We start from the raw sequence: 15,169 nt of genomic DNA on the forward strand, positions 1-15,169 counted from the left end.
GAGTATAGAACTGGTGAAGTCGAATAGTTGAAGCAAACTGATTTTCAATTTTCCTGCTGATTCTTCAAGAAACTTTTATGAGCTCATTTGTTTTACGGTAAGAGGAGTATAACATATAAGTTATTTTTATATACACTTTATTAGTCATAAGCCTTTTATAGCGAGCTCCTGGTAATTGTTACGTATTTCTTTTTCCATTTTATATTTTATGCCACAATTTGTTCGTTGAGTATGAAGGGTATGTTAGATTTCTTGAACACCATGTAACGCGAAGCGTTATCAGGACACTAGTCGAGTCGATCTAGCCATGTCAATCTGTCCGTCCGTATGCCTGTCCGTCCGTTAGTCCGTATGAAGATCTCTGGAATCCAAGCAACTGTGTCGGTTAGTAAAACTGTATTTATTTATTTACGTATCTTAAGAACTATTCTTAACATGATCGACTATGTCAGTTCGAATTCTATAAAATATGATAAGTTAAAGATATGCTCTGAAAATAAGTATATTTAATTTAGTTAAAGCAATGCTGCTTGCTTTAATTTTGGGAAATTTAACAATTTTGTTTAGACAATCATAAACGGTCAGTCTCGCTGGTTGGGCCATATCATAAGCTTACGCGATTTATACAACAATTTTTGATGGCAGTATCTACAATACTAAAAGCAAAAGTGGAGATACGTTTTCTGCACTCTGAAATTTAGGGAACCAACTAAAATACTTTTTGAACATAGCTGTGGGAAAACTTAGTGTGCTACAGATTACATGCTATAACTACTTAGGTCGATAACCACCTCAATTAGCTTAACTAAACGACTCAATGTGAGTCAGTCAAGGAACATTTTGCAACTGCATCGCTTTGGCGCAAAAATAAAACTTGTCTCCCTCGTTGTAACATTTCCATAGTCAATAGATGGCACTTTTGGATATCGAAGATCGCGGATTCCCTTAGAACTTCTCGTCGTCGATATTACTGCGGCAATTGTTCAGCGCCGACTGTCGTTTCATCGTTCCCGATTCGCAGTCGATATAGTTTTTGGCCAGAACTTTGGGCGTATTATTTTGGTGCATGTTGTTCCGGTTGAGGGTGCCATTGCCGTTGCCCAAATTACTGGTCTTGGCCGGCATCCGGAAGCTGGACTGCCGTTTGGGTCGCTGATCGTAGTACTGCAAACAAATAAGTTCATTAATTCCCCTGCAAACGTACTAAATTATAAAAGTATTTTCACTTACATCCTTGGTGGGCAGACTGGAGTACTGATTGGGATAGGTGTCGAAACTGGCTGTTGTCGTCGTGGTTTTGTTTAGTGCCTCCTCAGCACTTATCATGAAGCGTTTCTTGGTGAATCTGTAGGTGGCCAGGCAACAGGCCACAGTGAACAGCAGGCCAACGAAGATCACGATGGGCAGCGTGGCAGTCGAGGCAGTTTGGGTTTCTGCAAGTGGATTAAAATTTAATTTATAATTTAATGGATTCAATAAAATGAATCAAAGGTTGACTTACCCTCGCATTCATTGGGCACACAGGCGGTCTTCTCGAACTCCGCACCACGGCACTCCATCGAGCCGGGCTGCTCCACCAGGCAGCGGCGATGTCTCAGTCGGATGCCATCGCTGGAGCAGCTCGACCACTCGCTCCAGGCGCTCCAACCCAGGAAATCTAATCAAAAATATCAATTATATAGTACGTTTTCTGTGGAAAATGTTATGTTTAATGATGACCCACCTTCGCATGGCACCATTTCACACTTCTGTTCTTCGAGGGCACGACCCTGACAAAGCCTGTCGTGACCCGCCAGGCAACGACGCGTCCTCCTTCGCAGTCCCAATCCGCAGGTCACCGAGCAAGCAGACCACTCAGACCAGCAGCCCCACTCGCCGTGTTCCACCTCGTTGTCCAGGCTATTACTACTCAGCTGTTCTTCCGCCGGACAGGCGTGTATGTTGCATACCCGACTCTGGCTGCCACGACCGCGGTGACGTTGCTGGACACCACCACCGCAACTGACGCTGCATGGTGACCAGTCCGCTGCATCGGAGTCCGCGGAGTCGTGATCGACCTGCCGCTGGCAGCTGCCATCAGCATGACAATTGCGCGACTCCTCCTTTGGCAGGCCAACTCGGACGGAACTCGGATCCGGACTGGTGGCACGACAGACGAACCTGAATCGCCTCTCCGTGTGCGGTTCACTTGAGTTTCCGCTTCCGGTCACCGTTAGCCACGGTGTCCAGGCACTGAGTTTGCGCACCTCCTGACAGCTCTGCATGTTGCACTCCTCGTAGTCCAGTCGACAGCCCGGGCACTCCATTCCGCCATTGAGTGGAGCCGGATCGTTGCACTCACGTCGACGCATCCGGAAGCCACCGCCGCACTGGGCACTGCACTCGCTCCACTCGCCCCACGGTCCCCATCCGCCATCCACGGACTGCGGCTTGGCCACCGGGCACGGTGGCAAGTGGCGGCAGTACATCTCCGACTGCTCCGATCCCACACAGGTGCGACCGCCGAATGCCGGACGCGGATTTCCACAGGTGCGTCGTCGGATCTTCACGGCAATGCCGCAGGTCTGGGAGCAGGGCGACCATGCTGACCACTCCGTCCATCCTCCGTGCTGCGTGCAGTTTGTCACTTGGGTGCTGAAATAAAGGAAATATATATATTAGAGGTTTCTTAACTCGAAATTCCTAAATTCCCATACCTGATGCCCTCGCAGGTGGCGCCTCCATGTTGTGGCTGAGGATTGTTGCAACTGCGCTGTCGGCACTGGCAATTGCTATCCGGCTGCTCGTGCTGCTGGCAAACGGCCCAGGGACTCCAGGTGGACCAACCGCCATCGATGGGGGCATTCAGCACAGGACAGGTGATCTGTGGCGCCTGATGCCAGTGCTGCAGTACAGATGAGTCCTGTGGCTGGGGCATGCAGCGCTCGACCAGTTCGTTCCAGCCGCAGTAGGGATCCATGGAATTCAGGCAACTTGACTGCGACACATGGCGACTGCAGTGCTGGGCGGGAATACGGGTGAGGGCCAAATCGGTGCCCAGATAGAGGGAATCGCTGACTTTCAGATAGGCCATATTTAGTAGGCTACTAGTGCCAGTATCGTCCGCCTGCCAAAGTTCCACCAGACATGTCTGAACTCCATCGCCACCGTACTTAACGGACAATTTCTTGATGTGATTCTCACTGCTGGCCACGAAGAGCACGTGCACCTGTTCCGTCTTTGTGTTTATGATGTCCAACGCCAGGCGGCCGAACTGTTCCAGTTTGGAGTGATACAATGGCTCTGCCCCAATTGGCTGCACTGCCTCATCCATCAGTTGGTAGCGTGAGCTCTCCAGCCAGTGGCCAATACTGCTGCCAATGCTACTCGTTCCGCACTGGAACTGACTTCGCTGATTCGTGTTGACCGTTTTCCAGGCCGCATCCGCGTGCTCCTGCTGCTTGAAGGGTCCATCGAAGGCCGCGTTAATGGAGCTCAGGTTGTAGGCGCAAACAGCGGAGCCAAATATGCTGGATCTATATGATTACAAAATAAGGAAAATTATGAGTTTTGCTTTAACTAAAGGATATAGAAGTTGCACAATACATACCCCGACGTTCTGAAGGTGGCATAGAGTACGGATTCGGATTCGGCGTACGTCATGCCTTGGATCTCATCGAAATAGTAAGGATATTCGCCAGGCAAGGAGCAATTGAGACGAGCCTTCAGGAACGATGTCCAATTGTCCCTTAGCAACTGACCACCACCGCCCACATCATTCTTGCACACCCTAGCAATTCTGGAGTATATCACCTGAAAGTGCATAAATCTCTTAGCTCAAAAAAAAAAACTTTTATTAATTAAAAGTAATCACTCACCTTGCCACAACTCATGTGCTCGGCTGCCGATTCGCGTAGCAGAAAATATACAAAGTTGCCAGCCTCGAAGCTTCCCACGAATTGGGCTCCACTCAGCCAGTTGTTATTATATTGCTTGGTGCGGAGGAAACGCTGGAAGATCGATAATAGAACCATTAGAAGTGTGGGCAGGGGTGTGTCTTTACTACGCCAGCATATGGAACTCACTCAACTGCTTTTTATTGTTAAAATTTATTAAGAATCAGCAAGTCTATTTGTTAAAAAGCAGTCAAGTTAAAAATGGTTTTGTCCAGTTACGTTTGCTTCGCTGCTCAAGAAATGCACATAACTCATACGCCGTGTGGGCTTACAAAAAATTATTTTCTTTTAAATAAACTTTTAGGTTGAATATTAAAAAATAATTACAATTAAAATTGTCATCTAAATTATAAATTAATTGCTTAAGTAATGATTTTACTATATTTTTCCAAATATTACTCATCCGCAGTGTGTGACAGTTTCAGTTACCCACCTTATTGGACTCCACTCCTGTTCGCAGGATGGCCACATCGCTGCCCGAGAAATCGGTGGCGGTGCCCACAAAGAGTTGTCCATTGGACTGCAGCAGACTGGTGCTGTTCGCCTGCGGATGAAATGGACACTTGACCACGCCGCTGTCCACGCCGGTGACGGTGAGGTTCTCCATCTGCAAGGGGCACCAAGGGTTGGGGTAAATGGCGCGTCAGACTGGCGACTCCAAAGAGTTGGACACGAATTGGTCGACTTGGGCGACTTGGACGACCACTCACCTGGCGCCACGAACAGCTCGGCTGGAAGGCGTTCGTCCCACACGCGTACAGCTGGTTCTCACCGTAGCTGTGGAGCACGCGCACATAGTTGCGACACCATCGCTCCGACTGGCCTTTTGCCTGGCACATGGCGATCTCCGACGGCGTGGCACCCCAGCTGGCCCGCTCCAGCGGCTCCAGGTCGAAAGACATGCGGTACAGGGTGTCCCTGCAAGGAATCAAATCAAATTTATCAGTTATTCTGTAAAATGGGATAGAAATCAATAGAGATATGTGGCTATTACATTGTTGAAGTAAGTGAAGAATACTTAGATAAGATCAATTCTCTTCTCTTTAACATCAAGTACAATTATCATATGAAACTTATAGCCCAAGTTAAACTATATATTCTAGCATATACCATTGCACTTAAAATCCAAAAAGGACAGAGATTTATGTCCAATTTGTTTGCAGTGCATGACCGTTGAAAGGCGACCGATTGGCCAGCAATAACAGTTAGAGAGGCGGCCCACAATTGTTTACAAATAAGGCTGACTCCGGCTCCAGCTTCAGTTGCCACCCCTCCGCACTCCCCCCTGACCATCAGCTGTCATAATTTTGAACTGGTTGGCCGCCAGTGCATTGAACTGCAAGGCAAACAGGTAACAAAACTTGGCCCCACCACAGTGGTACCCACTTGCAATGGATTTTAGCATTCTAAAACTCATGCAAAACTATTGTGGGCGAAGATTCGAAGGCTGAGCACTAAACATAACATATAAGCTGAATTTATAAAATGATAATAAATTTAGCAGGTATAGGAAAAATATATCATTGTTTTTCTAACATAAAGTGTTATATTTTTGTGATTTGCTGAATTTGCTATATATTTCCCATTTATTTCATTAAAGTAATTTTGTAAGTTACCACTGTACCCCGCTGATTTTAGCAATTATTCCAACACAACCACTGTGCTACGCGCTTTTGGCGAAACGAACACGAAGATCAATAGATCAAGTGCAACCATTTCGAATGCGCGCGAAGCAATTGCTAAATGGTTACATCTCGACTTGGACAGCGGCATTTTTTCCAGCTAAGAGGTGGCTTTGGATGGCGATTGGGATGCCGTTTGGAATGGAATGGAGAACTGTGAACAGAGATCGGAATCGGAGAATGCCGCCGTGCTTGGGCTTGAGAAGGAATGCCGCCGACCAGACGTCGCCAAAGAGCCGGGCGAAAAAAAAAATATATTAAAAGAGATCACTGCCCACAGTCCGGCCATCTAATGGTCACTTGCGGCTGTTTAGCGGCCTTAGGATATAAATTGAATGCGGAGCTGCACAGAGCAAGTACACTCGGAGAAATTAGTATTTCAATTGGCAAAAAAAATAACTCTAGAATTCTGGGAAGAACAACTAAATAGGAACTTGCTTATATTCTTGCAAAATAAACAACTCTTAGGAGAAAAAAACTTGATAAGTACAATGCAGCTGTGGGCTATTGATATTTTAAAGTGTAACTGAATAGCCATGCGTGAATTTTTTCTCAGTGCAGATACTGGATCGTCAGCCAGATCGCCCAATATCAATCATTTGGATTGCAGCTGGCACAAGGCGCGTGGCACATCGGCCCCCGTGCAGTTGTAACTCAGGTAAATATCCATATATATATATGCGTATATATACCGCTCAGGTGTAACTTGAGCTCCACGCGATGCTTGTGCGTCTTAAGCGGTACGTGATGAGGTAATAAACACGCCAACTCTTGCGAAAAGCGCAGCTCAGCCATCGGCAAACATCATCGCCCTTCCCAAAACATTCGAAGTGGGACCCTAGGAGGCAGCTGTCGATATCTCTGGATGTTATTGGCTAAGTGAAAAGGTGTATTTAAGGTGTTGGCAGATGCAAATATTATACGGCTTCCATGGTTGCTACACGCTTGAATTACTGCCTTTGATTAAGTGATAATTAATTGATCTGTCATGATATCTACTGCAAAATGAATTGAAAATATATTATAATGATGAAAAAATGTTCAAACCTATTTAAGACTATTCATATTCATAATTGCAATTTTAATATAAATTCGCATCTTTCGTTAGATTCCTTCTTTTTTCAGTTTATCCCCGACTTATATTATTTGAACTTTATTTACAACTTGTTTAGTACTTATTGGCCTTAAAGTATTGACAAGTTTTCTAGGAACTTGAGATTATTGACCGTTGATGGGTTGGTTGAGTAAGGTTGTGATAGCTGAAATTGTGTCAATATAACAACTCTCATAAATACGCTTAAGCTTATAGAACCATATAAGTCGCAAAATGCATTGAGAGCCCAAGATTATAACTTACGGTTCTTAGCCCCTAAAAAGCTCCTATATCATTCGATGGGTGTATCTCAAGCTTTTGCAAGCCATTTAGTGAGGCGTTACCGGAAATCGTATAACCAACACACCGCGACACTAATTCATTCGAATATCCATGTGAAAATGACACGACAAAAGCCGGGGAATGTGAATGGAAAAATGCAAAAAAAAATAAAAAAAATATTTAAAAAATAAATGGCATTTACTGGCATGTCGTGTGTAAAAATCTCGCCTAGACTTAACGGCTGCGAAAATTAATTACTGCTGATTGTGCTCGTCACAGTCTAAAGTTCTTCGTAAGTTGAGAGCCCCGATGAGTTGTGATTACATTTACAATGCCCACTTATTGGAAAGCAGGGAAAAATTATCAAAAAGTTGACATAGCTGTTACTGCTTTCAATTCAAAAAAAAAAAATCAATAAATTACAAATGAGCAATTTAAGCAGCCGGCATTTTATAGTCCACCAGGTTTTCTAAGTTGCCAACTGCTTTATCACTTTGAATCCAAATAATACGTAAGATATCATATCAATAAGTAATAAGACGTATTTTTAATGCTTTTGTACTTAGAAATAAAGATATATATATATAAAATACTATCTGACTATCTACTAAAAAACCATCATATGCATCTTCTACCTTTGTATTTATGTTTTAAAATCCAAAACAAACCGCAACAAATTCTAAACAAGCGTGTCTAATTCCTAAAACGTTTTGTTAATTTCATACACTGTAAAATATGCAATAAATAATAGTTTTCAAAAACTTCAAAGATACAACGTTTCTGCTTTCTCAGTTCTTCAATGTCTTTAGAAACCATTCGATTTTTTTTGCGTATCTGTGAAGTTCAATGTGCTGTTTTTTATTTCTGAGTGAGAACAACAAAACTGCGCCCAGTGAGCGATAAGCAACGGCCTTGTCAATTAGCATTGGCTTTCGAATAGCTAACCCCCGCATCCCCCTTTTGCGCACTCATCATCAGCCGCCTCACCTGATTTTATCATTCGTTTCACCTGGCGGCAGCGAATTCCGCTTAGGTGTGAAAAAAGGGCGATACACATGTACCGCTTTTCTTTCTGTTTTCTATTTTTTATTTATTTTTTTTGTATTTTTTTTACTATTTCCCCTCGTTTTTGGTCGCAATCTTGTGTGCTGTTTTGGTTTGTTTGCTTAGTTGTTTAATGTGTATTTGTCATAATTCTTTGCCATTCGCTATCTCAACGGAGCGCGTGCGTGCAAATATGCCAAATTCGCACATGGAAATGGTCGGATGTTTGCCCAATCGATCATCATATGGGGTATCTGCTGTACCTGCTCAAAGCTTACCCGCTGCTCTTAGAAATTCTTTACATATTTTCTGTTCTCTAACGAGAATTTAACTTCAAAAGCTCTTGAGATTATTAAACTAAACAAAAAACAATCTATAAAACTTTAATCTAATATCTTTAAAGTGGCTTCCAGAGAGGTAAGTACTTGAAGTTTAATATATTTCCATTAGTAATATGAAGATCAATAAAATCATGCCAGCTGTGCAGCTTAAACTTGTGCAATACTCAGGCGAAAATAAATAAAATAAAAACATTAAAAATAAACCCATAAAAATTGGGTAAACTGTAACGCTGTTAAACTCGCCATGACCCATTTGCACCACACCACCCACTTATCCGCACAACAGACCACTAAAATGATCTACGTGTAATGTATCTGTATCTGGAAGTATGTATTTTCGTATCTATATGGTCGAGTGTGTGTGCACGCCTGAGCATTCGCAATTCGCTTATTTCGCACACCTTGCGCCGCCGCCAACTTTTATTTGAGTGACAAGCGCGACAAGATAACAAAAAGGCCTCTTTGTAAGCGCAGTGGAGCAAGTGAAGCTGGAGTTGGAGTTGGAGTTGGGGCCTTAGATACCAGATACCAGATACGGATACATGCGAGTATTCGACTCTCTTTCGATCTGAGACTGCGACCGAGACTGGGGCTATTAAAAATGCAGTGTCGCCGCCTGTCGCCTATTGCCAGTCATTTGGATTTGGCCAGGGACTAACTATACGCTATAGCACCATGCCACATGTTGCCCAAGTGGCCGCCGGTGCGCCAGGTGCGTGGGCGTCCTGTCCGCCGCTCCACTGGCGGCAAATCACGCTCTGGCCGGGCTTAAATGGGTTACTTGTAATTAAAATTGCCGTCGCACTGGCCGCCACTAATCTCGGCTGAAACTGCAGCACTCACAGACAAGCTTCGAAAAATGAGATTCAATATTTAATAGTGTTATTAAGCAGTAAACTAATATATAAATTTATGTTTAGTAGTTGCAAAATTCGTAAAAGTCCAGCTTGTAAGCTTATATATGGTTATATATTCTCTATTTTCTAGGGGTAAGCTTGTAAGCTAGAAACTACAATTTCTACGTTGCTCAGCATGTTTCTGCTTAGGCAGGTATGACTGTGCCACTTTTATGAGCTCTGCCTACGCTACCGCATTCCTGGCTCTCAATCTCAATCCGCGTTCGAATAGCTTTGTGTCAGTCTGGAGCCGCTCAAGAGGTTTTTAATAGAAATATGCAAAATGCTTGCCAACAGTTCGCAGAACGCCCTGCACCTCCCCCCACCCCCTTTTTTTGCATACGAGGGGGGTGGGGGGTGCTGGTGCAACACGGTTTGATTAATTTTGATTTCAATTTCGGCATCCGTGTGCTCCAGTAGCCGTCGAGTTGACGTGACTGTCACAGGTGCATTTTTGTATCTTGTAGTTCAGAGATTGAGTTGCAAGTATTTTGGGCAGTTTGGGTGGTTCCCAGCCAACGATCATAATGATTTATTACACAAATGTTTATTTTTTATTATTTAATATTTAATATTGTACAGTCAGACACACTGCGCTCGCATAGAAATAAAATCCCTGACGAGGCATTGTCCACTCCAAGATATTCGAGTGGAAAAACAATATTATGGCTAATGCACAACACACGAAAATGATTTCCTTGTTTATATAACATTTTGTTTGGCCATATGTATAAACATTTGAAATGCTTCCCAGCAGGTCATTTGCATGCTCCATTTGCGACAGGCCACAACATAAAATACAACGCTTATGCGACCCCTCCGAAAAATAATACCTACATATGAAAATATGTACTGGTAATGTAGGAACTGAATTCATACAAAAAAAAGGCTCGAAGGCAAGCGAACGAAAGCGAAAACAAAAGGCAATATTATTTTAATGCAGTCTATATCAAATTTCGGCCAAATGCACTGCAATGTAAAAGATAAAAAGTGTTTCATAAAAATTAGAAAACTACATGCCAGTTAACATTAACAAAGCTAGGAATTGAAAAGAACATATAATTTTTCCACATATATCCTAATAATTATATTTAAAAATTCAACTAGCTAATTTCTCTCAGTGTGCCTATATCCCGCTCCATTTTCCTGTTCATGACAGAAAATTACGCGACGGTTACCAACCGAGCAAGTTGCCTCGTCACTCGTCATGGAACACGGGCAAAAGACTGGAGGAGTCCCATATCCATGCCCATTCCAGTCCCGATTCCATGCCCATTCCACTCTCGATTCCATTCCCATTTTCCAGAGCCGAGCCCGTCAACAGGCGGCTGGCAGTAATCCGATCTTGCAGTCGTGTCAAGTGTGCTGCAGTCCAGATACAAGGAGCATGCACTCACCAGCACATCTGCACACCAAATACAACGCACAGATACAGATACAAATACAGATACTATGTAGAACCACTACCAGTTCATTGGCAATTGCCCATCTAAACCACAGAAATCATAAAAACCATTGTTCGACTGCGTAGTTTAGATGTGTTCGAGCGGATTGCCACAATTAAAATGCGGTCTGCGATTAGAGATGGTTTACGTTGGGGGTTTACTTCGAGGGTCATTCGGTGGGTTTCGACTTGCGGGTCTTCAAAGCGAGCTCCATACTTCTATTTTATGCGAAGGAAGCCTTATCGAAAGCGCTTTAACAAGAATGATGGTTAACCTCAGGTGGTTTACTAAAGATTAGAACTGAAATTGGTAGAACACCAAAAGTGGTGGCACTTATCTCGTATCAAATTAAATCGCTACGTGCAATCTAAGGTGGATTTTGATTTAAGATTGTAATATATTCTCAGCTACAACTGGGCCACATATAATAAACATAATATTCTATAACACAAAGGTAGTTCCAATATATACTTCAATAAGTTCATGTAAGGACTACTTTATATTTCTTTGCAAAAATTTAAGAACACACTAATGATTGATAAAAGTCACTAAGTAAGACTTGTGTCAATCGAAGTAAAGTCTTTAACCTATATATCTAATCAAGACCCCCTTAACTTTCACGAAATAAAAGTTTATCTCTCATCGAAGCAGCTAAAAGTATTGAGCACAGACTCAAGGTAAAAAGTTAAAAGAAATCTCCAGAGACTGGTGCAATCTAAAAACCCGTCTAGTCCCTTTGCTTAGTTGGCTCTATCAACTAAGCCCACACATTATAAAAATAAATTACGTTTTATGTGGTTAATAAAGCCCACTTGCCTATCTGGCCGCCTACTTACAGGCAGCACCATAATTCCCTCGATATGGAGCAACTGCCCTTCGCTACAAACGGTTTTCTGTTTTTTTTGTATAATATCAAGCCGCACTCTTATCATTATGCCATAATTCAGAGGTTGGTAAATAAGAGAGTAACAAAAAATATGGCAGAGTGGAGTTATGGTCGAAGTGAAAATCGTAGGCAATAAATAATAGAAAAGGCAACTGAAAACTGAAAAGTATGACAAATGATTGACGACAAGGGAGCATGATAAACGACTTCCCTTCGGGCAGCAATGGGTTAAGGTGGGTTTATCAACATGACGACACTATAGACACATGCGTCCATGTGTGTATCTTATCGGGTTTTTCCGCCAGAGGTGGAGAGCTGTCGCATCTATATCTATGCGAGGCAGAAACAAACAAACTTCAAGACGCGTAAATGAAAAGCAAACTACAAGAACCGAGTAACCCGGCTAAGGCGACAGATACTTTTGTATCTCGAAACGCGTATATTAAATTGCTCAACAAATAAACGGAGTACTCCACTTCTCTCTCGGCGCTGCAATATTATTATTTGGTTACCTTTTTGGTTATTTGTTCCCTTTCCCTCTTTTCTTAATTTTTTATTCTTTTTTTACACTCAATTATCTTTATTTATTCCCTTGCGCACAGCAGGTACTTGAGATAAGTTCTCGACGAGGGTTTTGGTTTTTTTTTGGTCGAGCTTCGTTGATATGTAAAAAATCTTTGGTATACCAGTGCGTGCACTTTCATTTTTAAACACTGTTGTTTTTTTACTTGCGTAATACGCTAAAAAACCAGAAGAAGAACATAATCAGTACCCGTTTTACGTACGCAATGCATCTGTTTATTTTCTTCTGATCGCCGAATTTTACGTAATGCCTCTCTGCTGATAACCCAAAGTTAACAAACGCTTAGTGGAGATTTATTTTCGGGGGTGTTTTCCCTTTCCATTTCTTATCGCTATCAATGCCCAAAATAATGACCCACTTATCGGCGCGACTAATTAAAAAGCAAGTCCTACGAAACAGTACATATCTTTGGGGTTTTGACGCAACAGGAAAAATAAAAACAGTCATAATGACTAGGTAGTCGGCTTAACCGTGACTCAATTGGCCGGAAACAAAATCTATAATAACTATAATAACAATAGGCTCCTGGTTTTTACCTGGCGCCGACGATCACTTGGTTCCTGGCCACGTCGAACAGCATTTCCGAATACCAGGTCGTTTCGGGATCGTAAAATCGTTTGGCCGTCGACATTAAATCTGTTAAGAAAAAAAAAACAGTCTTGTAAGAAAAAGTTTACACAAAATCGTAAAAAAATACTAAGCAATTTAATTGAAGTTGTATTAGCAATTACCATATATGGCAAATGTACTATAAAATGTTGCCTTACAATTGAGTTCAATTAAATATTACCCATATTTTTCAAGGTTTTTACAAGTTTCACTGATTCATTGGTAAAACATATACTTTTCATTATTTAAGTGTGACTGCGTGCTCTTACTTTTCATGGATGAACAAAAAGTTTCCGCGAATTTAAATATTTAACTTGAGGTAAACAAAATTAAAATCATTGTCAACACAACGTTGAGCTGAGTTCGCATTTTAAGACGGACTTCGATATACATTCCAGTGCAAAAATCACAAAAAAAGAACAAATATTTAAACGAAATGCAAAACATGAAGCTTTTTTCTGATTAAAATCAGCAGATACACGGATGTCATAAAAGCGGTTTCTTGGGGAACTCGGTTAAATCGAGATCATTGTTGACATGCCGTGCAAATACAAACAGTTGGGCAGATGGGTGTATTCGTTGTATTCGAAATGGCACCTGTTGATCGAACCGAACATTGTGCAATCGATTGCAGCAGACTCTCGGAACCACTTAGAACTTTGACAGACATCAACCCAATTTACAGTTTCGAGTGGCCAACTTGATTGATTGCCGTGCAATTGACACAGTTTCGAGTAATTTTTGATAATCCGCCCACATTGAGAACCCACCTTGATATGAGATGTATCGCGAATCGTTTTCCAGCAACTCCACACTCGATTTTGTCGTGTAACCACTGCCCGTCGAGGGCTGTGGGCCTTCTAGGGTTAAGAGCGATAGAATCAGAAGAAGCCACAGTTGGCTAAACATTTTGGGTACTTTCAGTATTAACATGCTGCAAAAAGAAAGAAAAATAAGTTGTAATGTGTGTTGTGGATATAATATATTTTATTTTTTTAAATTATTTACTGATTATCGATTTTCAACAAATGCTACCTCAATTTCTTCTTAAATGTTATTAATCCTCTTTTCAACACAGAAATAAAAGTTCATTAAATTTTAATTTACAATTTTCTTATAAAACTATTATACACTTGCTTTAAAGTAAGTTGAAATTATATTTTATTTTAAATTGTGTTATGCCCTTGAACAGAAACCTCTGACTAAATCTACTCTGAAGATCAGTAATAAATTTGTTGTTGCAACACTTTACACTTCCTCAAAAAATATTACAAAAATTGTAAACAGCAAAAAACGTCGATTATACAGATGAGATATTCGAAACTTACTTCATTTAGTGTCACGTTTCGTGCGAAATAAAAGACTAAAATTTATTCCATTCAACTTTAGCGGCGAACAGATTGTAAAAGACTGTTGGTAAATTGTATAATATAGGCATGTGCCTGATAAGCAGGGGAGAATCGAGTAAGGCGCGTGTTTCTGATTCTTCAGATGATCTGACCGTATCTGATGTTCACTTTGCACACAACACTCACAATTTTTCAATTTTCCATACGATTTTCGTATTATTTTAAAGAAATTTCCAAAAGAAAGGCGGATTGGCTCCCCCTCGAGTGGAGTTGGGTTAAAAACATTGACAAAAGACACAGATAGACACCAACAACACGGTCGACGAATATAGCGAGACGGGTTTTTACTTCTGCCTCGATTTCCTACTCTTATGATTATTCAGATACGAGTTATACGGACGCGCATGCCCGACCGATCGGCGAAGTTGACCGCGCAAAGAGTCGCAAGAAACTGAACCATGGATTCGGATTCGGATCCATAGTGAGCCGATAGAGAGAGAAGAGAAGAGAGCGAGACAGAGAGGCGAATGGAACGAAAACAAAAACGTGAAAACGAAGCACGAACGCAAAATAAACAAAAACGGCGAAGCAAAGAGGAGAGAACAGGCCAAAACGCCGACGAAGATAACCGGCTCAACTTCGGCTTGAAGAATGCACTCGGAAAAAATGTGCAATACAACAGGGAACGATAAAAATATTGAAAATTTGTTTTGTTTAATGCATTTTAAAACGAAAATATATTTTCTATAATTAATTCAACAAATTATTTTCAGAATTTTGTGTATGTTCATTCGTCTTTGATGATTTTCTGTTAGTATCTTAAATGTTCAAAACTTTTCAAGCCTTAATTCTTACAATTTATAAGTACACAGAAAAGCAGCACAGAATGGTAGCATAGTTTTGAGGATCTTACCTATAAAATAATCCAACGAATTAACAAATATATAAAATAAAATTAAACTGTACACATATTTTATAATATAATAAATAAAATGAAATATGTTCATCTTTATAATTTATTATT

General features: G+C 41.5%; 1 protein-coding gene across 1 annotated transcript; it reads right to left on the reverse strand.

Annotated features, from left to right (window-relative positions):
• Positions 1-381: 381 nt before the first annotated feature.
• LOC117139883 (semaphorin-5A) lies at positions 382-14,585 on the reverse strand. Its single transcript, XM_033302551.1, has 12 exons — positions 14,125-14,585; positions 13,567-13,730; positions 12,724-12,823; positions 4,646-4,853; positions 4,369-4,542; positions 3,858-3,989; positions 3,590-3,792; positions 2,697-3,515; positions 1,724-2,634; positions 1,502-1,657; positions 1,231-1,433; positions 382-1,164 (listed from the first exon to the last, which is right to left on the reverse strand). Exons 1-12 carry the CDS (start codon positions 14,127-14,129, stop codon positions 946-948), a joined length of 3,294 nt encoding a protein of 1,097 aa, XP_033158442.1. The 5' UTR covers positions 14,130-14,585; the 3' UTR covers positions 382-945.
• Between the last annotated feature and the right edge of the window lie 584 nt (positions 14,586-15,169).

Source organism: Drosophila mauritiana, chromosome 3L, assembly GCF_004382145.1.
Source record: "Drosophila mauritiana strain mau12 chromosome 3L, ASM438214v1, whole genome shotgun sequence".
Taxonomy (NCBI): domain Eukaryota; kingdom Metazoa; phylum Arthropoda; class Insecta; order Diptera; family Drosophilidae; genus Drosophila; species Drosophila mauritiana.

What these genes read in the sequence shown, in the direction of transcription:
- LOC117139883 (XM_033302551.1), bottom strand. An exon ending in CAGGAGTGGAGTCCAATAAG is followed by an intron (nt 3,990 to 4,368) that starts GTGGGTAACTGA and finishes TCGATCTTCCAG; the next exon opens with CGTTTCCTCCGCACCAAGCA. An exon ending in GCCACCTGCGAGGGCATCAG is followed by an intron (nt 2,635 to 2,696) that starts GTATGGGAATTT and finishes CCTTTATTTCAG; the next exon opens with CACCCAAGTGACAAACTGCA.